Here is a 23555-nt window from a genome sequence, read left to right on the forward strand (position 1 = left end):
AAGTTTAATTAGATTTGATTAGACCAAGCTAATAATATATTTATCATGTGATTGATTAATTTTTTTAAATTATACTATAAATGTATTATGTTCACCATATAATTAATTTAGATCTAGTCAAAATTAATTTGAGTTAGAATTTAGGTGGAAGTTGATAGAGAAATAAAAGTATAGGAGGGGGACTACTAAGCATATAAAACTACATAAAAAAGATAGGGATTTATTTCCAAGGAAAACAAACATAAAAAGGAACAAAATGAAAACTTGTTTGCTATTCACAACCCCTCTACTCTATGTACAATCACATCAACTGGAAGCCAAATGGAAGAAACACACACACCATTAATTCTGATATCTCATACCAAAAAACTTACTCAACTACATCATCTTCTACTACCATAACTACTGCTCTGCAGCCTTAGCAGCTGTAATGCTGATAATATACTCGATCTCCTCCGCCACCTCTTTCATAGACGGCCTATTCTGTCGACGCTCCTCCAAACACCCCACCGCCAGAAACCCCAGCGCCTTCATCGTCTCCAACTCCAACGTGCTTGCTCCCTCCTTCAACATTGGGTCAACTGCATCCATTATCCTCTCCTCCTCCACCAACCTCTGCACATAAACGGCCAAGTTCACGTCATCTGGTGGCCTGTTGAAATCGATAGCTTTCTGGGACGTCAAGAGCTCCAAAAGCACCACCCCGAAGCTATAAACATCACTCTTATCTGTCAGTTGGTAGTTCCTGTAATACTCGGGATCAAGATACCCCAGTGTTCCCTGAGCACAAGTGGAAATGTGGCTTAAATCTGTATGAGCCAAACGGGACAGCCCGAAATCTGACACCTTCCCGTTGAGTTTCTCGTCGAGCAAGATGTTGCTGGACTTTACGTCTCGATGGTAGATAGGTGGAACTGCAGAGAAATGTAGGTAAGCTAGCCCCTCTGCAGTTGCATGGGCGATGCTAAGCCTGCGTTTCCAAGAGAGAAGCCCTCTGTTTCCACCTTGTAAATGGTCTAAGAGAGTTCCATTGGGGATATACTCATAAACCAGCAACGGCTGTTCGAGCTCGACGCAGCAGCCAAGAAGGCGAACGAGGCTCTTGTGGTTGACTTGACAGAGAATTCGCACCTCGTTGAGGACTTGATCGGTGCCTTTGGCATTGCCGAGCTTGGCGCATTTGACGGCGACCATCGTTCCATCTTCGAGAATGCCTTTGTAGACTTCACCATAGCCACCAGCTCCGAGTAGGCGATCCTTGGCGAAGTTGTTAGTTGCCTTCTTTATTTCTTTGCCGGTGAAAACTTTGGCTGTTTTCCCACCACCGGCATTGAGGATCTCTTCGCGCTCACGGGTGAGGCGTTCTTGCTCTTCCTTGATGCGCCGGTGGCGCCTGTAGACTAAGAATCCGATGAGTGCTGCAATGAGGGCCACGCCGAGGCCTGCGGTTAAACCTGCGTATGAAGATCATAACAGCAATTAATGGCAGATCATGAGAGGAAAAAGTATTCACTGTTGGAAGCAGAATGGCGCTATTATCAAGTTTAAATTACAGCAAGTTGATATTATATTCTCAATTGCATTAATTTCACATATAGATGGCGTCATGGATATTATTTCGTAAATAAAAGCTCCACTTTGAAAGAAGAAAAAAGAAAACAGCAACACTTTTCAGTGTTGTTCCATCACCAACAAAAATCACACCCTCTTTTTACTTAAATTAAATTTGATTGAATTAAACTAATTATAAATTAAGTATAATATAATTATTATGTGACTGTCATTTATTTTAAATTGTACATTAATTACACAATAAATATATTACACTTGTTATATCATTGATTCAAGTTCAACTCAATCCAATCGAAGTTAAAATTTTCCCAAAATCACACCAAACAACCCTCATGTATTGCAAATGAGCAAATTACCCTTTTATTAAAAAAAAATAGCAATTTAATTCCCTATATTTTTTTTTATAATGTAGCAATTTGCTCTTCTGTATTTTTTAAAATGAAGTAATTTACCTCCTTAGATAGGAAGATAAATTATATTTTTTTTAAAAAAAAAACAAAGGATAAATTCTTATATTTTTATTATAAAAGAATAATTTAGATATTATTGGGTTAAAATTGCATTAAGGCCGATATTTATTGAAAATTCTCATACTTCCGCCTTTTTTGACTTTTGGTTCATGGTATATCAAGATAAGGTGATAAATATCACCACCGTCGAAGTCAACACTTAGGCCCAAACACCAAATATTTCTCCCTAATGCGCACTATATTTTGCTAGTGAAATTATTGTCTAAATTAAATTTAATTATACTAAGGGAAATTACACTCCCATCTCCTAAAATTTCGTTTTGTAATTTGAAAAATTATATTTAGCACCTATAAGGTTTATTTTCATCTAACAAATAAATCCCCAATTAGTCGAAATTCACTGAATTTTTGTTGATATTAATAAAAAATAAATAAAAATTAATATTTAGTTTGATTGATTTAGAACCGACTTATTGCAAGTCAAACAATTTTTTTCGAACTAAACTACCTTATAACGATGAAAATATACCTCATCATATACATTACTGTGTAAAGACGTATGAGGGTATTTGATCATAAAAAGATTTATTTGACCTGTTATAAGTCAATCAGCAGTAAAAATAAATTTTTTTTAATTAATATCAGCAAATTCGGTGAATTTTGATTAACAGAAGGACTTATTTATTAAACCAAAATAAAACTTAGGGGTATTAAATGTAATTACATCAAATCTCAGGTGTAATTATCTCTAAATATAAATATATTTAGCATATGATTGATTGTTTTATTAATTACAATTATATAATAATATAACAAGACTCGTTGCCATGATTTAAACTAATATTTTGAATTCAGCTATTCTATAGTTGATTTAAGAAGAAAAATGTAAGATGATAACATATAAAATAATATTTATAATGTTATTAGTTGAGTGTGAGCAAGTTTTTAGCATAGAGTAAAAACGCGTAAGAATGTTGCACCCAAGAAATAAAAACAAAAACACAAATCATTAATAAGAAATGTGTAGTGGGGCAGCAACAAATACCTGCTATGAGTGGAGTTGGGTCTTTTCCACAACCATCTGGATCTTGGCACTCTGCATCAACATCACCAAAATTCTGAAAAATATCCTTCAACACCTACTGCTTCTTCATCAATTTCCTCCCAACTTTTTTCAATTTAGTGATTTAAATCAATTGAATAGCCATTCATCCAAATATTACAATTATTGTATAATTAGTTAAAATCAGACACAAGAGAAAATATTGGCAACAGAAACAAAGGTCGAGAAAACTGACCTTTAGCGCAGACTCCAGTGAGAGGGTCCCACTGCAGCCCTGAATTGCAAAAGCACCTCCTAATCCCAGCATTTGAGTTCGGGTCTGGCCCGCAAGTTGAACCCCAGCCGCAGTCCCCCTGCCCTCCACACGTGGGCTCCCGGGGCAAAACCCACTGCAACTCCACCCCGGGCTGCGGCCACCGGCTCACCGGCAGCCCGTAATCCAAATTCACAAAACTCCTGTAAGCCCGGCAACCATCCTGCCTCACTCGTATCCTGTACGAGGTCGTCGATCCCCCGGCCCGGAACGCGCAGCACGGCGTGTTGCCGCAATCGCTCGCCGAGTTGGTCCCGTTGACGTACAGGTGGCAGAGGCTGTTGGAGGTGCAGTTTAGAGGGGAGTTGAGAATTGTGTCGGAGCAGTTTAGGTAGAATATGGTGTTGCTGCTGGTGATGTTGAAGGGGGCGGAGGAGTTGAGCTGGAGGCCGTTGGAGGGGAGATCGGCGGCGATGCAGGTGTTGGGGAGGAAGGAAGAGGGCGCGACTATGAGGCGTTGATTGGAGGGGGAAATAGAGGTGATTGGGTAGGAGTTGTTGGAGGAGTCGAACAGCAGTGTGCCGGAGACGCAGCGGATTCTGTAGGAGGGGTCGCCGCAGTTGGGGGCGGTGCTGAGGGGGTAGGGAACAGAGGTGGATCCACAAGAGGGGCAGGGAGGAAGGGAGAAAGAGCAGATAGCGTATGTTAGTAGCAGAGAGGATAGGAGGAGGAGTGGGTTGGCGTTGGCCATGGCTGCGGAGGTGGGGGTGTAGTGAAAATGGAGTGGGAGGGGGGGTTATAAATTTGTTTGGTGGGAGAAGATTTTTGCTATTTTCTGCATGTGATTTGATTTGTCACCTTTTTTTATTTTTTAACATTTAATAATTTTTGGGTCAAACCTTTGAAATTTGGAGAGTAATTAATCAATTTATATATAAAATTATGGGGTTGGGAAATTATTGAAGAAGCTTCTATTTTACGCTCATTCTTATTCAAAAAACAATGGCAACGTTTATTTCTATATTTTCTCATAAAAGATATATATTTATATTCAAGTCCCGTTGAACAACTAATTTTCACCTTTAATGATTGGTGATTTTGCATTTAAATATTTTATACCCCACCTCTGCCCATTAACACAAATTTATTATTTTGAATTTTTCATCCACCGCCATCTTATTTGTTTATAAATTCTTTTCTAAAAAAGAATACAAGAAAGGCAAAATTAATAATTCTATACTCTCCATCTAAATATTACATAATTTATAAAAAAAAAATTGTTGAATATTGAATGCATTAATGGAAAGGTAGCATTTGCAAATTAGCCTCCATATTGAATGCAGCATATTTTCCATTAACCACCAAGTTGCTGCCATGAATAATCTTCCTCGCCCAAGTAGTTTATGCGAGCAAAATATTTTTAAATTTATATTAAATAAATTAATTATTATCTTCGAAAACTGTGTGTAAGTTCAAAATTGGCCTTGGCCCTTATAAATATTAGTGATCAAGGTTTCAATTTTCCCAGATCTACTTAACCGAATTGCATAATGACAATTATTTGTGGGGGATATAAGAAAAATTCAAAAATTTCTTTTTGTTCTGTTTTTTTAATCTCTGGTCTCACTAATTCAAGTATCGAATGATTTGAACTCATGCTTTTTTTTATTTTTTCTTTTTAAATGAATACAAGTATATATATTCACATACATGTGGAATGAGTTTTGAATCCAAAACATCAATTATGAAGAAAATTGGGGTAAAAAGTAGTGGTGTAGTTGATTATTGGTTGATAGTAGATGGTCAGAAAAGAAGGAATAGTGAGAAATGGGGCTTTATATATAATAGTTGTTGAGTATGAATGATGATTAACAGTTTGATGCCAACTCCCCACTCATATACATTGGATCAATTTTGTGAATACATCTAGAAATTTAAGAAAAGACAGGTGAGTGAATCACACCACTATTGGGGATATTTTATTTTTATTCCTCTAATTATGCTTATGGTATTGTATTTTTATTCATTTAAAAAAATTGTTAAAGATATTGAATTTAACATGTTTTGGTGTTGTAACTACATAGTGAGCAAATTTAGTCATGTATTTAATTACACATTAATTCTAAGGTGAACACGTTTAGTACTAAGTCATTCTAGCAGAAGATTAGAGTTGAGATAGGTGAGATATGGATAATAAGATAGATGCTTGTTTCAAAAGAATTAGGGCATCTTAACGATTGCTAAGAAGAAATTAGGATTTAAAGAAAGGGAAGGATTTTTACGATTCAGAAATTTTGTCTGGTGGTGAAATAATAAAACATGATTAGGGTTTCATCATCATTCTTAAGTTTAAGAAAAATGCATGTGAAAACACATGCTTTTTTCTTTTTATCAAAATATTCAATCATGGAACCAACTTAGGACAAAATATGCTATTTGTATTTAAGTACAGGATAGATTATATTCTCTGCGTACTTACAAGAATGTGTTAACTTTAGTATATAAATATTTAACATATTAAATATGATTTTTTTTAAAAAAAAAAACTAAAAATGTAATATCCTTATAGTCATAGGACTAAAAGTAAAATCTTATCCGACATTTGTATGGGTTTCAAAGATTTGTACTACCAACTTGTAGTTTTCATAAATCACATCTCTTTGAAAATGGGGTATTTTAGTGTAAATAAAGTGGGGATTGACCAAACAGACATTGACCCCAAAAGTCTTCCTCTTTGGAATAAATTTATGTCAGTTGATGTCAACAATGACACCATATTAATAAATAAATAATACTAAAAGAGATGGATTGCATATTTTATATCTCCTATCTACTCTTAGGAACTGATGATGTTGCTTCTCCAGTTCACCAAACTCAAATGGAAAAACTTCTGAATAAATAAGTCAAATCTTGCGTATAAAATGTAAGTATATTTAATTAAAAAGAAAAAAGAAAGAAAAGAATAACACAATTAGTGCAAGTGATCTCCGAATCCGAAAACTTCATTACTGGATGTACCATGATCAGAATAGATAGAAAATATATTTTTATCCATAGAAATTCCCACCTCATTAATGATCCTCTAACTTATGGAATTTGTCGACATACAATTGATTTTTGTTTCTTAACCCTCTTTCGGGATTGAATTTTTATACTGTTTCTTTCTGGTGTATTCAACGTTGTGCCTGTGGTAGAAACACCACCAAATTCTAAGTGCAACTCTTGCTGGTTTTGTTTTTATTTTTACTTCTAATTTTCAGAAATGAAAACACTTTATTTATTTTTGTGCAAAAAATAAGATATATCTGGATTATATGTTTTCAACTTAGATTTACAAATGTGCGAAATCATAATGTGTTTAGATTTGATTTGTTATATATATATATATATTTTGCAATATTGCACTTTAAATATATAATATAATATTATTTTTATTTTTTAAAAAGTCAATATGAACTCACTATATATCATATCATGTCCTCTTTTCCTACACAATAATAAGGTTTAAAACGATGGTTTAAAAAGTATATTTTTAATAAATTAAGCTGCAAATTTCTAATGGAAATTAGCATTTTTCAATGAATCAGACTAAACAAACAAGTTTTCAAAATTTGAGATCGTATCAAATTGAAAATAAACTTTTGAAAATAAAACCAAACGCCCAAGTGCATCTAACCCTCTATCTATACACTATTGCAAACTAAAATACGAGAAATACATTAAAAAAAATGAAAAACACTTCAACGTCTAGATAACTATAATTTCCTTAAGAACTCGATATACAATCTTTATTTATCTTCACCAGTCTTTAAGTAACAAGACCAGAAATACTACAAAAATGCTGAAAGACTTCCCACATTTACAAATGTTTCATACCATCAACGAAAGCAAGCTGTAACTACATAGCAGTAAGACGAAACCTGAAGATGAATCTTCAACACCACAGAACATTATTATATCAGAGAGCTCAACAATCATCAATAGGTATATACAATACACGTTGCAGTACTACAATTGCCGCCACGCCAGATGAATTTAGCAACCCCAACTTGTTTACAGATAACCAGTTGCAATAGCCTCCACCACTAAAGAATGACTACATGAACATATATGTATATGCACACGTGCTACTGTAGTTACATATACATATAACAGACATATGTTAATGTTGATAGCACAGTCACCTCTAACCTAACAAAATTGTGCCCAAGCGATCAGAGTGCATGTACTTTCAAGTGGGTGACTCTGCCAGCAGAAGAGTGTGCCACCAGCCACATGCCACATTTCTTGCTACGCATCCATCTATTGGAACTTGAGAAGGGATGTTCCTATCAATCACGTCACCCAACCCCAGCTGTCTCATAGAAAACAAGTCATGATCAATTAAGATGTATAGCCACACAAAAAATTAACATTTTAGTTCCCAATCGTACAACTTGCTACCAACACAAACACATTCACATCCTATGTGCCAAAAGATTGAGCATACACAGTATACCTGACCATACTTGTTCCATCCCCAGCAAAATGTATTTCCATCCTCTTCAAACAGGGAAAGGAGGGGCAATTAGTCAATGTGGAGTCAATAGAACTGGACCTAATCTATGCAGTGAAAAATAAGCAAAAGCTACTAATAGAGAAGTAACATTTAACTCATTTTGATCTAACACCAATTAATTTCAAGCGCTTTCACCCTTTCCTTCGTATTCTTCTATCGTCTTACTCAAATGGCATCAATTTCTGTGCACGTGTTTCATAATGAGATGAACATTTTTCTACTATAATATCATAGTATGATCAACAATATGTTTGCTTGGCTGGCCTAAAAGTAATCAAGCAAAACAAATGGTTAAAAAGAAAAATCTATTAAAAGAGAATGAGTTCCAGTTAGTTGGTTGGAGCATTATCCTGGTCGATCAGATGTAATTTATACTAGTAATATTCCTCACACACGCAATTTACAGACTCATGTTGCCTTGAAGAAAGGAAGAAATCGATTTAGTTCCACAAGAAATCTATAAAACTTCTAGCAATTATAATTTATAGGTAGTAACAGAGGCACGACATTCTTCACCTATTTCTTATATTGCTGCTACAATGCCGTACAGCTATTAACTTCTACAGAAAATCCTGAGACTTCCATTCCTCAAAACAATTGAAATAATGCTCCACGGCAAACTATCAGAAAGTTTACAGAAGAATACCAATTCATCCAAACGATTGACACACCTGTGACAACTGCAGTGTGACGAGCTCCACATGATACAACTTTTGCATGTACATTTTCCAGACTTGGAGCATCAAGAAGCCGAGGCAAAGTCTGATAGCAGTTGACCAAGAAGATAAGGTTAACCATGTTGAAAATCAAATCTAAACCTATATCGGACAGAAAGAAGAGCAGAACAAAATTCAAGCCATCGAACCAGATTTGTGATTTCAAATGAAAACAAAAAGAAGCTAAGAAAAAAAAAGTTCCATTTTCTACAGCATATATCATATTTCCGAAGAAATATCCAGAAACCCTTTCGTCAGTGATGCACCTAGGACTTCAGTTACAGTTGTTGACATGGTCTATCTATACTGAAGTTCTGCAATAATACAAAGATAACTTGTGGATATACCTCAGCGTGATCGGCACCAGTTCCTAGTTGACCAAACTGATTTCCCCCAAAAGCATAAACATCGCCATCAGCAGAAATGCAGATAGTATGCCAAAGTCCTGCTGCTACACCTTCTATCCTGATGCCAAGTAAGGAAGATACACAAGTTGGACTTAGCTCATCGTCTGTACTTCCTTGACCACACTGCATCACATAAGAAAGAGAGAGACATAATAGAAACTTTTTCTGTTAGTGCTTGCCCAATCAATTAAGTCAAAGAAACTAAATGAGAGCAGATACAAAAACCACCACAAGTAATCCACAGTTCCATAATAGAAAACATGAAATTAAAATAAAAATGTGTTTGAATAGTTGATATGAAAGATTGTTGTTATAGTACCACAATGGAAAATATATTCGATTTAGCAGAGTTGAAAAATGATCACTTAGATGTACCATAATTTCCAAATGGGAGGGAAGGGGTTTAAGAGAAGGATAAAAACCAGTAGTATGTATTCGTAAAGCATTTTAAGGGTAATTCTCTTAGATAAGGTAAAAAAAACACATTTCACCTTTGCAGTATCTGGAAACACGAAAAGGTTTCAGAAATAACTAAACAAAGCCTTAGAGCCTAGGAAAGTATGTCCAACAACAAATGAAAGCAAAGGAATGCACAAAGAACCTAATACAAGTGAGAAGAGTATAAAGGATGCCTGATCGATATAAACAATCTATAATAGCATCAACAATCTAGTTTCGAGAAATAAATATCTCATTGAACTAGAAGGCCAACCTAAAATTGATGACAGAAGCATCACTAATTCTAAGTTATCTTATTAGCTCTTATCTCAGTTTATAGAACCTATAGATAACATGATAGGATGGCATAATAATGATAAAATTTCAAGAGACATTCACGCGTTTAAAGAGATTCTAAGAGGGTTATGTAACCTTCTAACTTTGTGGAAGACCTGTGAAAAGAGGTATCTTTTTTAAGAAACTGATGCATTTCATTCCTTCATTCCTTAAATTTGTATCTGACATAATTTTAGTGTTAATTCATGTTTTGACCTTCAGGTATTACCCCAATTACCATAAATGTAAACATAGAAAGTATAAAGCCATAAGATCAAGTAAAAACCACACAAGAATTTAAGCACACAGAGATGCTCACCTGTCCATACAATCCCCAGCCAAAGGTCAGTAGTGCCCCAGCATCTGTGCAAAAAATATACATCAAAATAACCATTGGCAAATTGAACATCTTATTCTAAAGTTAGGGATTCCCAGAAGTGCATTACATAATTAACAAATAGAATGTAAAAGCAGACACTGGATTTTACATACTACTATACTAGCTAATGAAGAGGAAAAAGTGCACCACTAATCACATTGACCTGGTTGCATAAATAGTAATAAGCTAACCTGTAATTGCTGCACTATGTCGACCACCACATGCAATAGCTTTGATGTAATTTCCAGGAACTCTAAAGCTCTGACCTTCTGAACCCATGCTTCCACGTGAAAGGCCCATAGAGCGATCCTTGTTGAAGGAGGAGTCGATGCAGGGTACAGGATGAGGAGAAGACACCATTCTGATCCGTGACCCAAGACCCAGCTGTCCTTCACCTCCATAGCCCCAACCCCACACCTGTCCTACATCTGTAACTTTGGCAAAAGAATAAAAGATAGCAGCTCTGCTGCTCATGAAGCACCATATTGCAATTAAACAAAACAATCCAATGAATTACCTGACAATGCTAATGTGTGCCGGCCGCCAGCAGCAACCGAGGCAATCCTTACCCCTGGGTTAAGTGTTACCAGACAAGGGAATGCTGAGAGTGTTTCATCAACAGATGATGAGCTTTCTGCTGCCAATTTACCTGGTGACACCCGTCTCCGCTTAGTAGTTTCATCACTCCCTCTACTATCACCACCAGATAATGACCCACCACTGGATCTTGATCCATGCGAACGAGGGCTCACTGTAATGGAGTCACTCTTCGACATATTAGTCCTTGTAACTTGAATATGAGGCATTTTATATCACTGGCTCTGAGACCAGACAGCAATACCTTGCTCAGTCAACAGTAAGCTTTGCTTCTCAAGGGCATCCTTCTCTGTGCTTGCCCCTGTGGAAGGGTCCCCAAATACCTTTCCTGAAGGAACACATTCTTTCCATCCCCATGTGTAAACTTCACCATCCGCTGCATTTAACAATTGAAGCAAGTTGGTTCATGTAACAGAAACATATGACAAGAAGATTATGACATTAGCAGGTCATGTATATACGGAAAGCTGTGTTGGAACCTCATAATGAGGCCCCGGCTTTCCTTCATCAGGAGGAACATATCAATATTTCAACTTGAATTGTTGAATTGTTGAATTTGTTATCCAAAAAGAAGAAGCTTATATCAGACATTATATTCTAGGAGGCCGGTCAACTAGACTTCGAATCGCTTAAGCTGGAGGTATGCTTTGTACGTGCCTATTTTTGGTGATGAAGAGAAGGAGAACCAAAGTAAACTAGTCGTCCCAAGGGTGTCCAACTGAAGTAGAAACTAAAAGCTAATATCTATCTGCTAAATGAATATCAGATCAGGAGTACCTGTTACAGCAGCACAGTGCGCCCAACCAGCAGCAGCTTTCACTATTACGGCCTCAGTGGGGAGTGGAAAAGGCTCTGGCATTTCCTTAACAATATCAGTGAAAAAAGTAGGTTATAGCAAATCAAAGCAAAGGGAAGTTCATAAATCATAATATCATGCCACATTCTATTACCCCATGTTTCCCGGATGTCACATAGCTTTGACCTAAGTCATCCGTGGATCCCCATGTAATGAGCTTCCCAGAGTCTGATAATAGCAATGTAGAAACTTATGAGTGCTGAAACAAGTATAAGGGTCTGGCTAGTTGCAGTAAATTATATTTAAGTGAAATCCTGGATAAACATATGTAACTCAATTCTTTCGATGTTCCCTTTGCAGTCTAAATTAGGCCCATAATTAACTTGTCTCAGCAAGATAAATATCTGAGAATGCCATTACAAAATTCAATAATTGTCTTCTTGAGTGATGAATTTCTTTGTTTCCAAAATTAAACATTGGTCAAACACATTGCCACATTCTTATATGATAAAAACAAATTGAAAATTGAATCGCAGCCCCAGCTTCCTGAAGCAACAGGGAAAATCCAACTATTTATTCACTGCACGCTGCCCTTTGTGGAGATAAGATGTAACATAAAGCGAAGTGCTACCCAGTACTGGAGTAGAAATCTTGAAGTAATTGCACAATATGCAAGTTTTTAGCACTTGGCAATGAATAAGTTCCAGCACTCGCTCAAACACACACACCAAAAGAGAGAAAGAGAAGAACCCTGGGTAACAGAGGAGAAAGTTAATTATATATGTATCGAAACAAAATGAAAAGAAGTTCCTTGGAGCTATTGAGAGTTCAAGTAGAAGTTTCAAACAGAAGCTGCAACTTGGCCAGCGAAAAAACAAATGCTTCCGACGCCACCAAAAATATGCAAAGTCTAAATCATTAATTTCTCGGGAAAATCCAATGCCGAAGTTATCCAACCACAAGTTTCGAGGAAACGCGAAATTGTGCAAAACGCAGGGGGGAAAAAACAGGAAACAAGCTCAAATTACCTGAAATAGCCATAGCAAAACCACATCCACCACCACAAACATCCTTCCAGGAAGTTCCTCCTTGAGGCAGCCGCACCACCACCGGAGACAAAATAGGGGTCCTCTGCGGCAAGGCCCCCGGCAAATACCCCCACATAAACACCAATTTCTCCTCCATTTTCACACCTTCTTGACCTCCTTCCCCATCGACATTCATTCCTAATAGATTTCCCGCAAATGAAATCCTTTCCTCCCCCACCCGAAAATATTAAATTCGAAAAAGAAAAATCAAATTCTCCTCGCACCTGCTTTTTTTTCTTGGAGCAACAGTCCAAAAGAAGTTGAGTTGCGGTTTTTTGGTTGTGGAGTGGAAAGTACCCTAAAGCAATAAAAAGGAGGCGTATCAATTTGCGGGCAGGCACGGGCTCCACGTCGGATGATCACGTGGCCTACACATCCACTTGTCGAATCGTGAGCCGCTAGAACTTTCAGCGATTCTCCGCCAGGAGTTACAGGAAGTTTCTGGAAGAACGGAAGAATTTCCCGCCTCCCAAATGCTTTAATAGCCCCATCGCGTCCCGCTGAGATGCGGCCGCGTGTCCCCTCTCACCCCCATTTGCTTCAATCATTAAAACTTGCCACGTGTCCTATGGGTTGTAGTGGGCGTTGGGGTTTCTTACTTTTTTGCCGCCTGATGACGTGTGAATGTGCACACGTGTCGCGTGCAAGGAAGGGGAAGGGTTAGGTTGTATGTTTTTTCGAGAAGAATTTTTTATGATAGAGATTCAGGTTCTTCAGTAGGTGCTATTTTTCCATGTTCGTCCGTATTAGACTCACAAATATAGGTTAACCGCGCCTACTTCCTTTCACCAATTTCAGTTCTTATGATTTTAAAATTATTTTTTTAAATTTCATACCATTTTATTTTAATAATAATTGTTGATTTGATATAATTATATGATATTGATAATTAATATATAATTATTATAATTATAAATTATTAGATATAAATATTCGATAAATTAATATATAATTATTATAATTATAAATTATTAGATATTGATATTCGATATTAATAATGTGATCGATTTAATCAATAAATAATAATTTATTGCTTCACTTAAAAAAGAAAAAACTCACATAGAAACAATAGTTTGCTCCTTGATTACCGATTTTTAGCATAAATATTTATAATTTTTAGACGTTCTTGAATGCAATCCCCATTAATATATATATATATATATATATATAATTAATAAAATGAGAAATAAAAGTTTGTGATAAAAAGAAATATAGAGAAATAAGTTAAGAGAAAATATGGAGCAGTAGGTGTGGAAATAAAATATAATTATGAGATTATTTTAAAAAATATTAAAATTACTATTCTTATTATTTTATTTTAAAGAAACTAGCAGTAAACAGCATGCTCGACGTATGTGAAAAAAAGTATTTAAAAATTATAAAATAATTAATAATTTTATTGATAAGTTAGATATGAATCATGGGAAAGACATAAAAGTGTCAAAAGTTGAGAAAGTTTGAGGGGTATTTCAATACATTCATTAAAAAAATATTAAAATTATTTTTATAATCATATTTAAATGAAAATTTACATTAATTTATAGTAGGTTGGAGAAGACATGAAAAACAAAAGTCCAAACATCTTTTGTGGAACACCAAAATTGGTGAAGTTGAATTTTTTAGGGACACTATTGATTATATGAAGAAAGAAACAGTCTCAATCGATCAAATAAATAAAGTTGAACAACCAACCATATTAATTGCTTGAGACTCAACTTTAATTTTTTATTGCTAAAAGCACATTTCAATTAACCATCAACTATATATTAATAAATAAATATTGCAAAATTTTAACTCTATATATTAATCAATAAATAATGATCATAATAATGTTAAGAATAGAGTTTGATTTGCAGTTGACTTGATTAATACTCATTTAATTACAACGTAACTGCTTTAATAATCACATTTCAATCTTAATAAAGTATTAATAGAGCTAGCTCTTCCGTGCTGATTATTTTATTGGGTTAATTACACTTAATGATAAACTTCTTCTAAAAATATAAAATTATATTTTTTTAAAAAAAATTCAAAGTTATATTTACACCCCTTCCAAAAATTCTCTATTTACATCTAATCTCCATCCGTTAGGATTTGAACGGAAAATGGTGATATAAGCAAAAAACAAAAGAAATTACAAAAATTTATAATTTTGTCTTTCATTTAACATTCTTATTTATATTTTTGTATTTATAAAGAGATAAATATAATATTTATATATGGAATGAGTTAATTCCATCACAACTTTTCCTTTATAAATACAAATTATTAAATGGGAACGTTAAATGTGGTATAAATTAAAAAATAATTTAATTTTTTTGGTTTAACGTGAGTATTTTTTGTCAAAATCTTAACGAAGTGGGGCCAGTTATAAATAGTGAATTTTCGAAGAGAGTGAAAGTGTAATTGGATTTTTTTTGGGGGGCGTATAACTTTGCATTTCAAAGAGGGTTTAAATGTAATTAACCCTATTTTATTTTATCCAATCATGAGTTTACACTTGTTTAATTATTCAAATGACTGAAATGTTCAATCTTTTTAGCTAAATGCAACTGTAAATTTATTATCGTTTTAAAATTACAGGATATAAAAGAAAATATAGTTTAAAGTAGTTGTGGATGGTGTGAGATGAAAGCAGTGATAGAAAAAAGTAGGATGTATGAGGGGAGGGGAGGGTCGATGAGCAGCTGCAGAGGACACTGCAGATATTGGTATTGAGATGGAGCACTGACATAGAAGGTTACCTCTCACCTGCTCCAATAATAAGAATAAGGTGGAGGAGAACACGCTAATTGGCATGTGAGAATTCAATAGGACCAAACACAAAGTATAACCACTCATTCCTTTGTTTCTTTAGCTATAGTAGGGAAATGGACTATATATCTCAATTCATATTTATTTTTTAACATCATTTTTTAAATTTTTACTCTTATTTGTGTGGGAACATATATATACACACACACGTCGGTATGTTGTTTAAAAAATAGAACAAAGTATTTTTATAGTGATCGTAGAATAGAAAAGTATGTTTTGCATGAGTGGTTCAAGCCTATGTGACCAAAATTGAAAAGAAATGAATATTCTTCACCGAGAAAAATAGTGATCTAGAGATGGGCTTACTATACTATACAATGGATTCATTACATCCCGCCTAAAGGACCGACTTCTTTGGCTTTCCTTTAGCCTTATAGTGAATGCCTGAGAAGACAAGGAGATGGCTCCATGTGCTATGATTCATTATTTGGAATTCTGATCCAGGAGCACTACCAAAGTGTTTCAAAGGTCGGGTTTGCACTACGGGGATGCGCATCCAAAAGGAGAAAGATTACCTCGCTTAGACAGATATAGTACAATTCATTAAAGAGCTTAAAGAAAAGAGTTGTACAATCTAATTAGATATCGGTAATGCGATTCAAAAAAGAAGGCAATTACTAGAGGACTGAGTCACAAGGCATATTCCCCCGCTTTCACTTACATTAGTCTGAGTTGATTAAAAGAAAAAGAGATTACTGCGGGTCAGCCGGTAAAGAGTCTCAAGGAAAAAAAAAGGCATTGTCCCCTTAGCCTTAGCCGGCTTCGAAGACTCCAAGGAAGACTTCGACTAAGTCCTCTTGACGACTAAGAGCCAACAATCCCAGGGTTTCTCAAAGTATTTTGATTTCAATCTTAGTTGTTTAGCTTAGGTCCATCAATCTCTCGATCATGAAGTCAAGTCGAGCCAGATGGATTGCAGCAGGTCTAATAGTCGACGAAAGGACAACAGTTTCAGGTTTAAAAGAATTTCATTCCTATCCCTTTAGAAATCGAATGGATTCGGTCTTATACATATGCGAGGAAGGTAATCAAAAAAGAAACTTCAGACGTTTAACCGTAGCAAGAGCGCGAAAAAATTGAGCGTTTCTTATCACAACCTTTTTTGTAGCCGAAGTATTTACCGGTTCTCCAGGGAAATATGTTGGTCTAGCAGAAACCATTAGAGGATTGCAACTGATTCTTTCCGGAGAATTAGATGGTCTTCCTGAACAAGCCTTTTATTTGGTAGGTAATATTGATGAAGCTACCGCGAAGGCTATGAACTTAGAAATGGAGAGCAATTTGAAGAAATGAATCTTTGTGTAACATTGATGCTCTTATTGCTACAGCTGTGGATATAGGGATTTTGAGAATACACCTTATAGACTAATGGGTAACGATGGCACTGATGGGTGGTTTTACTAGAATAGGCAATAATGAGATCACTGCTTTAGTAAATGATGAAATTCCAAGGTATGAAACTAGTAAAGACATTGTTGAATGCTCACCCGGTCTCGGGCCAAGGGTCCAATTTCTTACCTCTCAAAAGGGCTTTTTATCCTCGAACCAATGTTTATTGTTTAGAGTGTTTAAACTAACTTCTACTAGATTGACTTAGTGTAAAGCTAGAGGATCTAGCCTAGCCTCTATTGAGCAGGTTTCTGAGTGCACTGACAAAGCTAAACTCATAGCTAGATTAGGTTGATGCCTATATAATCGAAAATTGTGATTGACCTGAGAAGGTGCGGTGACAGTAAGTGCTCTCTTTCACCTGGGAAATTTAGGCCGCCCTGATCAATGCGAAATTAAATGAAAAAACCCGCAGAAACGATCCAATCTCCGGTGAGTGCATTTCTATTTAGGACTAGAAAGTCGATCGAATAGAGATTTCAAGCTAAACTTTCCCCATGAAGGAAGAGACTCGACCTAGCTGCAGATGTGTGTTGCAAAAATTCAATAGCTCGATCAGCTCGACAAGCGTTACTACACATGTAATAAGAATATGCAGAGAGGAGCTTTCTCGAACGAAATAGGCTAAAGGGGGAAGAGGAATTTCTTTTTATTCTCAGTTGAAAGAGAGACTAGAAAGCAGGATCTTGGCGGATCTCAAAATAGTGCCTCACATCGACTTTTTGCGGTTGAATCACAAAAAAGAAGAAAATGGCACAAGTGAGCTAGGTAAGGATCAAGCATTTCGATTTCTTCCTTTGCTCAACCTATCTCTTCACAGCACTTATGCTAAATATGGTAATAAGATGTTCTTTCGTAAAGGGATGATCACCCAGAAAATGACTTAGCAGTATTCTTATCCCTAGCACGGCTTTCGAAAGAGGAAGATCCGACTATTTCCCAACAATATAATTTGATAAAAAAGGTCTTTGAAATGTCTTGGTGAATGCAACACTCGTGTCCAAGTTCCCTTAGTCAGTGCTGCTTGAGTCACTCTTGCCTCTTTTGCACCTTCTTTTAGAGACTGGACCGATTAGCACAAGGACGATATTCCCACCACAGGTTCTCAATTACATTGACCCTTGATTACCCTAGTAAAGATATCCCATGCAAGGAAAGGACAGAGTGGCATATTATTTTATATATATATATATATATATATATATATATATACGATGAATGTGCAGCTAGGAGAGCCAAGATTCTTTACTTGAAGACTTCAGCACTAACGCCATTTGACAGCTACCGAGGTTTTTATTTCAAGCTCCTACTAGTTGATTGAATCGAAGTCTTCACTGCCCAATTCCTTCCCAAAAGCAAAAAGAGGGCAAGCCCTTACTGAATGGCTTTCAAGAAATAAAGAGATATCATAGCCGGTCTCTTCGAGCGGATGCGGAGAACTAAAAAGCGGTAGGAAATACCATTCCGGCACAATATGAGGCGGGGTGGACATCGGATTAGCAGGTATATAATTGTCGATGCCCCAAAAATCAAAAAATTAGTGTACCAATTATGTCTACCGTGGGTGCTAAGAAGGGGAACTCGAGCCGCTGATTCGAGAGAGAGGTTGAGAGATGTGATGTGCATGAGATTGAGCCACGCTTGCCAAGTCTCTAATCAGAGATATTGAAGGTAACTCATTTCGGGACCCATGTCACTTCCAACGCGAGGTCGGGAATCAGCCGATTAATGGACCTAACAAGAAAGAGGTTGGATATTAAAAAAACGGACGCATGTACGAATAGAGTGGTCAAAGGGGTAGTAATAAGTCCAATTGATTCGTGGTAAACTAAAATCCCTTGATGATGTATTTTCTTATAATTTCTTAGCTGATAGAGGGACAAATGGTATAGTTTATTTGTTCATATCTTAGAGGATTAAAAACCATGACTCTTGTTTTCCATTTGGCTATTTTTGCATTAATTGCTACTTCATCAATCTTATTGATTAGCGTACCCGTCGAAACATGCCACTGAAAGACTTTACTAAGACAAAGATCTGCTGTCAAGAACGTTGAGGAGGTAGGATGGATCATACATGGGGCAGTAGTTGGAGTCGGTGGCTCTCCTAGGATCCCTCATCTGAGATCCCTGGGGAAGAGGATCAAGTTGGCCCTTGCGAACAGCTTGATGCACTATCTCCATTCAACCCTTTGAGCGAAATGCAGCAAAAGAAAAAGGTCGATGAAAATTGAGCTAGACCCAGTGCTTTGACCTCTTGCTAATCCCTTCCATAGTAAGCACTTTATTTAATAGGAAAAAAAGGGAAGTAGGGGTGATTGTAACTCCAAATATAATGGGTACGTCTTGATTACTTAAGAATGAACTTATAAAACATGTCACCATCAGAACTATATTGAAAAGGGCCCGATTATAGTTCTCTAATGCCTAAGTCAGTAAATTGTAGGAAAAAATATTAATGAATGTGGTAAGAATAATTAGAGGATATATAGTACAAGATGTACCCGAAACATGGAAGGTGATTATTTATAGAATTTGCACTACAAAAATGATTCAGTAGTCACAATGAATTTGTACATATTAGGACTAAGTTTTGAAGATTTTGAATAAAGATGATAAATCTAAAACTAATATGAAGACTGAAAGTATTTGCCTAAAAGATCGGAAATAGACCTCATCTCTCATAAACTATATTTTATATTTTTATCCTAATTGCATAAAAGTAAAGCCTCATTCGAATTTTCTTGACGGAAAGCAATTAAAATCATTATTTCAAAAGGAATTAAGGATATTCATAATCAGCCATAGGTAATTTATTTTATTTTTATTTTTTGTGGGTGGAGGAGGGGATAGGGGAAAGTGGGTAAGTTTCAAATTAAAGCCTTGCAGATGCTTACAAAGGACAATTAATTAATTCTATCTTATTATGGAGGAAATTAGGATTGTAACTAGGTTTTTCATAAATTAATTTGGGGTAGTGTATTTCCTACTATCTCGAGTTCATAGGATGTTAGATCTCATTTTAAAAATAAGATCATGATGTGTTTCAATAAACTAAGATTTTGGAGTTTATAAGATGCTCGAAATGATAAATTTATAATTAATTTAGATAAATTCGTCAATATTTTAAAATAAGTTGGCAACTTTCTTATTTTGGATTAAAGATTTTACGAGTTTCTAATATTTTATTTTGAGAGCTTATAAGTTCTTTTTTTAAAAAAATTATCAACAATTTATAACATCTTATAAAAAATTTTAAAGAGTTTATAAACTCTCAAAAACCCTATTAGTTAAGTTGAACTCCGACCCATGAATGACATAGCCGTGTCATTTTTTGCACCTATCACCGATGGGGGAAAAAAACAAAGAGTGAAGGAGAATTTGGACAATTTACATGACCAAGTTAAGTAGTAGCAAAGCGCCAAGCTAAACGTCGTTTTGGCAGTCAAATAATGAAGCACACCCGACCACCAAAATGATTGAATTCTACGACCCGTTTTATCATGGGCCTACGCTACCCTACCCGGAAAAGTTCATTAAATTGGAGGCCCTAACTAAACATAGGAAAAGAAAATAGCGTGTGATTCCAAACCCGCAATGATTGAGCCCATTTGCGAACCAGTCGTATAAAATTCAAGTGGCAATCCGGGTACGGATCCGTATAACCACATATTCATTTCCCATTTGCAGCCTCATATCAGTCATCCGTATAATTACTTCTTCCTGAGACAAACTATTCAATGTGATGCCCTACTAATTATAAATCAAGAATCTCTCATCCAACAATCAATTCAAAGACTCTTCATTTATTTATTTATTTATTTTAAATTATAAACTCATGTATTGGAGTTTTAGAAATTAATATTTTTTATTGAAAATTAAGGTATTTAAATATTTAAAAAAATCATGAAATTTATAAGATATTTACTAATACCATAATTACTATGAATGGAGTAAGGAGCTTATTGAAATTCTATAAATAAGTTAAAATTTCTTTATTTTTGGTCCTTGAAAATAGAATATGCCACGCATGTGATTACTTTTCAATTGAATTATTTGAGATAGCAAACTATAAATTACATGGAATTTTGTTTGGCAAAGTGTACCAAAAGTTAAATATAAATCACGTGGAATTTTGTTTGGAATTTTTCAATATTATGGTTTGATTTTTTCCTAGAAAAAAGAAAAAGTTAAATGTCAGTGAATTTGTTCAATTTTCCCCACAAAATTCACAATCATTTTATTAAAACCAAAAAAAAAATGTTTGTTATGAAAAAAACATCACATGTTAATTAAATAATTATATATACTCAATCAAAATCTACTAAATTAATTCCATAAAATAAATGTTGTAACGTTGGGGACACACACAATGTTTGCGGCTCACCTAACTGTCTGGATGGATCATTGCATTCCAACGGTTAATAAAAAAGAACAGAAATAATTGTGATTGATTGAGTACAAGATGGAGTGGTTGATCTTGTATTAGACTGGGGCAAGACAATTGATTTCAGGTGATCAATCATTTGATGGGCCAGATGAGCTACTGATATGTGGGCTCACTACGAAAGATGTGGAGAAATCTGGGCCACAAGTGGCCCATCCGTATTTGAGGTTGTAGTCAGCCCAACGTTTAGCAAAATTCATAGTTGCCCTACTTCTCATCATTCACTTGGAAGTTGGAACTCCTCCATTAATTTAGATAATGTATAATTTTTATTATTCATTTCATAATTGAAATTGAATTAGAGTTGAAAAATAATTTAAAATATTCAATACTCGATTCAACTTGATTGATAGAAGCTCATTCGACTCGATTTGTAATTTGGCAAAAAATTTTAAAAAAAAAAAAAAACTCATATCATATTAAGTACGCTAATCAATCGTAACACCAACGATTTGAAATTCATTCAAATTATATTTGAATTGATTGATTTAAATTTGACAAGATAATTTTAACAAAATAATTTTAAATTAAGAATTTGAAGAGCGTTAATATCCAAAAATCTAGAATCATGGTTTTCATGATGTGGTCTTAGGTGAGTGTAGCTTCCGACATCGTGGTCGTAAGGATTTCGGTGGAAGCTTAAGTGTCATGTTGCCAATCAAATAATTATTAATACGTACCTGGTGAATGGACGTTGGAGGACAAGCGGTGTCCATCAAAATGATTGAAATTGAATTGTACGACCCGTTTTTTAATGGGCCTGCCCTACCCGGAAAAAAGTTCATTGAATTGGAGGCCCTAAACAAACTTACTTTAAAGGCTCATGACATCAAACCCGTAATCATTGAGCCCATTTCCGAACCACTCGAATTTCAAGTGGTATTCCGGGTACGGATCCGTATAGCCACATATTTCATCTCCTATTTTCAGCCTCACATGAAATTCATGCCCTACTAACTATATCGTTTGAAATAAAATTAATTCTAATATTTTTAAAAATAAATAAAATCATTGTTTATATATTATACTCGGAGCAAGTATTCCTTTTGTAAATTTTACCAATTTATGTATTATTATAAATGATAAAATAAAAATAAATTTAATCGAATCAAATTAATTACTGTGATATTTGTTATGTGATTAATCACTTTTTTTTTAAATTATATAATTAAATCGTATAAAAAAATATATGATATCATTAGTTGAATTGAAATAAATTCAATTTGCACTCCTATGATTGCTAGAGCAACTGAAATAACTGTAAGTCTGTGATTGATTGAGTTCAAGATTGAGTGGCTCATCTTGCATTGGACTACTGGGGACAGGCTTACAAGATGGACCCTCACGTACGAAATTGGATTTACGTGCACCCTTTTGCTAGCACGTTTTAATAAGTGATCAATCATTTGATGGGCCTAATCAGCTCTGTGGGTATAATTATATATCGGCCCACCATCAAAGATGTAGAGATATATAGGCCACTAGAGGCCCATAGGTATTTGAGGTTCTGACCAGCCCAACTGTGATGGAATTTGAGCAATCTTCTTAATCCCAATGTATAGTTCACTTGTAATCATACGATTCTGGTACATTTTTATAAAATACTAGTCATTCATACTCTTAAGTATGACTATTCTTTTGAGTTCATATTATCTCCTATACGACCTCACTAGCTTAACCATCAAGATGTTATAATTGGTGTCTTTTTCAGTGTTATTCTCACATATTATTTTGTTGTAGAGCATGCCATCAAATTTTCTAAATATTTCAAACTTTTTCAAAATAAATTTAATGTCCTAAGACTTGAAAGAATTTGGACAAACAACAAAATTAGAAAAAAAAGATTTGTACAAATTAGATAAATATATTATGAGAATAATCCATAAATTGGAGCAACATAAGTTAGCAAATTATGTGAATAATAAGCTGTCGATCATCTTAAGATTTTGGCCCGTATTGAATAATTGAGTCTTTTGGATTAGACGTTGCAATTATAATTAATGGGTTTGGTACTAAAGAGTCAAGGCTTCTTAACTTGGTGGGCACAGTAGTATTGTTTACCTTTGTTTAAGGATAGAAAAAATTATATTTTTAGTCCTATAAATTAGGTTTATTTTTATATTACATCGTATAAGTTATAAAGTTTTTATTTTCAGTTCTCATGTGATTTTTTTTTATTCAATAATTAATAAAAAAAAAATCACAAAATTGTTAGTCTAGCATGTATTTAAAG

General features: G+C 34.9%; 2 protein-coding genes across 3 annotated transcripts; both read right to left on the reverse strand.

The window, feature by feature from the left end:
* On the reverse strand, positions 201-4145 carry LOC105167129 (wall-associated receptor kinase-like 20). Its single transcript, XM_011086712.2, has 3 exons — positions 3341-4145; positions 3088-3138; positions 201-1454 (listed from the first exon to the last, which is right to left on the reverse strand). Exons 1-3 carry the CDS (start codon positions 4107-4109, stop codon positions 403-405), a joined length of 1872 nt encoding a protein of 623 aa, XP_011085014.1. The 5' UTR covers positions 4110-4145; the 3' UTR covers positions 201-402.
* On the reverse strand, positions 7286-13087 carry LOC105167130 (ultraviolet-B receptor UVR8). 2 transcript variants are annotated; one of them, XM_011086714.2, is made up of 11 exons: positions 12614-13087; positions 11740-11813; positions 11567-11651; positions 11034-11165; positions 10710-10943; positions 10384-10626; positions 10133-10176; positions 8980-9162; positions 8588-8678; positions 7857-7900; positions 7286-7712 (listed from the first exon to the last, which is right to left on the reverse strand). In XM_011086714.2, the coding sequence occupies exons 1-11, from the start codon at positions 12807-12809 to the stop codon at positions 7590-7592; spliced, it is 1449 nt and encodes a 482-aa protein (XP_011085016.1). In that variant the 5' UTR covers positions 12810-13087; the 3' UTR covers positions 7286-7589. The 2 variants fall into 2 exon arrangements, with proteins under 2 accessions (XP_011085016.1, XP_011085017.1); XM_011086715.2 differs by having other exon boundaries at positions 10384-10620; positions 12614-13085.

The sequence above is a fragment of the Sesamum indicum genome, linkage group LG7 (genome assembly GCF_000512975.1).
Source record: "Sesamum indicum cultivar Zhongzhi No. 13 linkage group LG7, S_indicum_v1.0, whole genome shotgun sequence".
NCBI lineage: Eukaryota > Viridiplantae > Streptophyta > Magnoliopsida > Lamiales > Pedaliaceae > Sesamum > Sesamum indicum.

What these genes read in the sequence shown, in the direction of transcription:
- LOC105167129 (XM_011086712.2), bottom strand. Translation starts at nt 4,109, where the DNA reads ATGGCCAACGCCAACCCACTCCTCCTCCTATCCTCTCTGCTACTAACA. An exon ending in CACTGGAGTCTGCGCTAAAG is followed by an intron (nt 3,139 to 3,340) that starts GTCAGTTTTCTC and finishes ATGTTGATGCAG; the next exon opens with AGTGCCAAGATCCAGATGGT. An exon ending in CCCAACTCCACTCATAGCAG is followed by an intron (nt 1,455 to 3,087) that starts GTATTTGTTGCT and finishes CTTCATACGCAG; the next exon opens with GTTTAACCGCAGGCCTCGGC.
- LOC105167130 (XM_011086714.2), bottom strand. Translation starts at nt 12,809, where the DNA reads ATGAATGTCGATGGGGAAGGAGGTCAAGAAGGTGTGAAAATGGAGGAG. An exon ending in TGACATCCGGGAAACATGGG is followed by an intron (nt 11,652 to 11,739) that starts GTAATAGAATGT and finishes GATATTGTTAAG; the next exon opens with GAAATGCCAGAGCCTTTTCC. An exon ending in GATGGAACAAGTATGGTCAG is followed by an intron (nt 7,713 to 7,856) that starts GTATACTGTGTA and finishes TCTATGAGACAG; the next exon opens with CTGGGGTTGGGTGACGTGAT.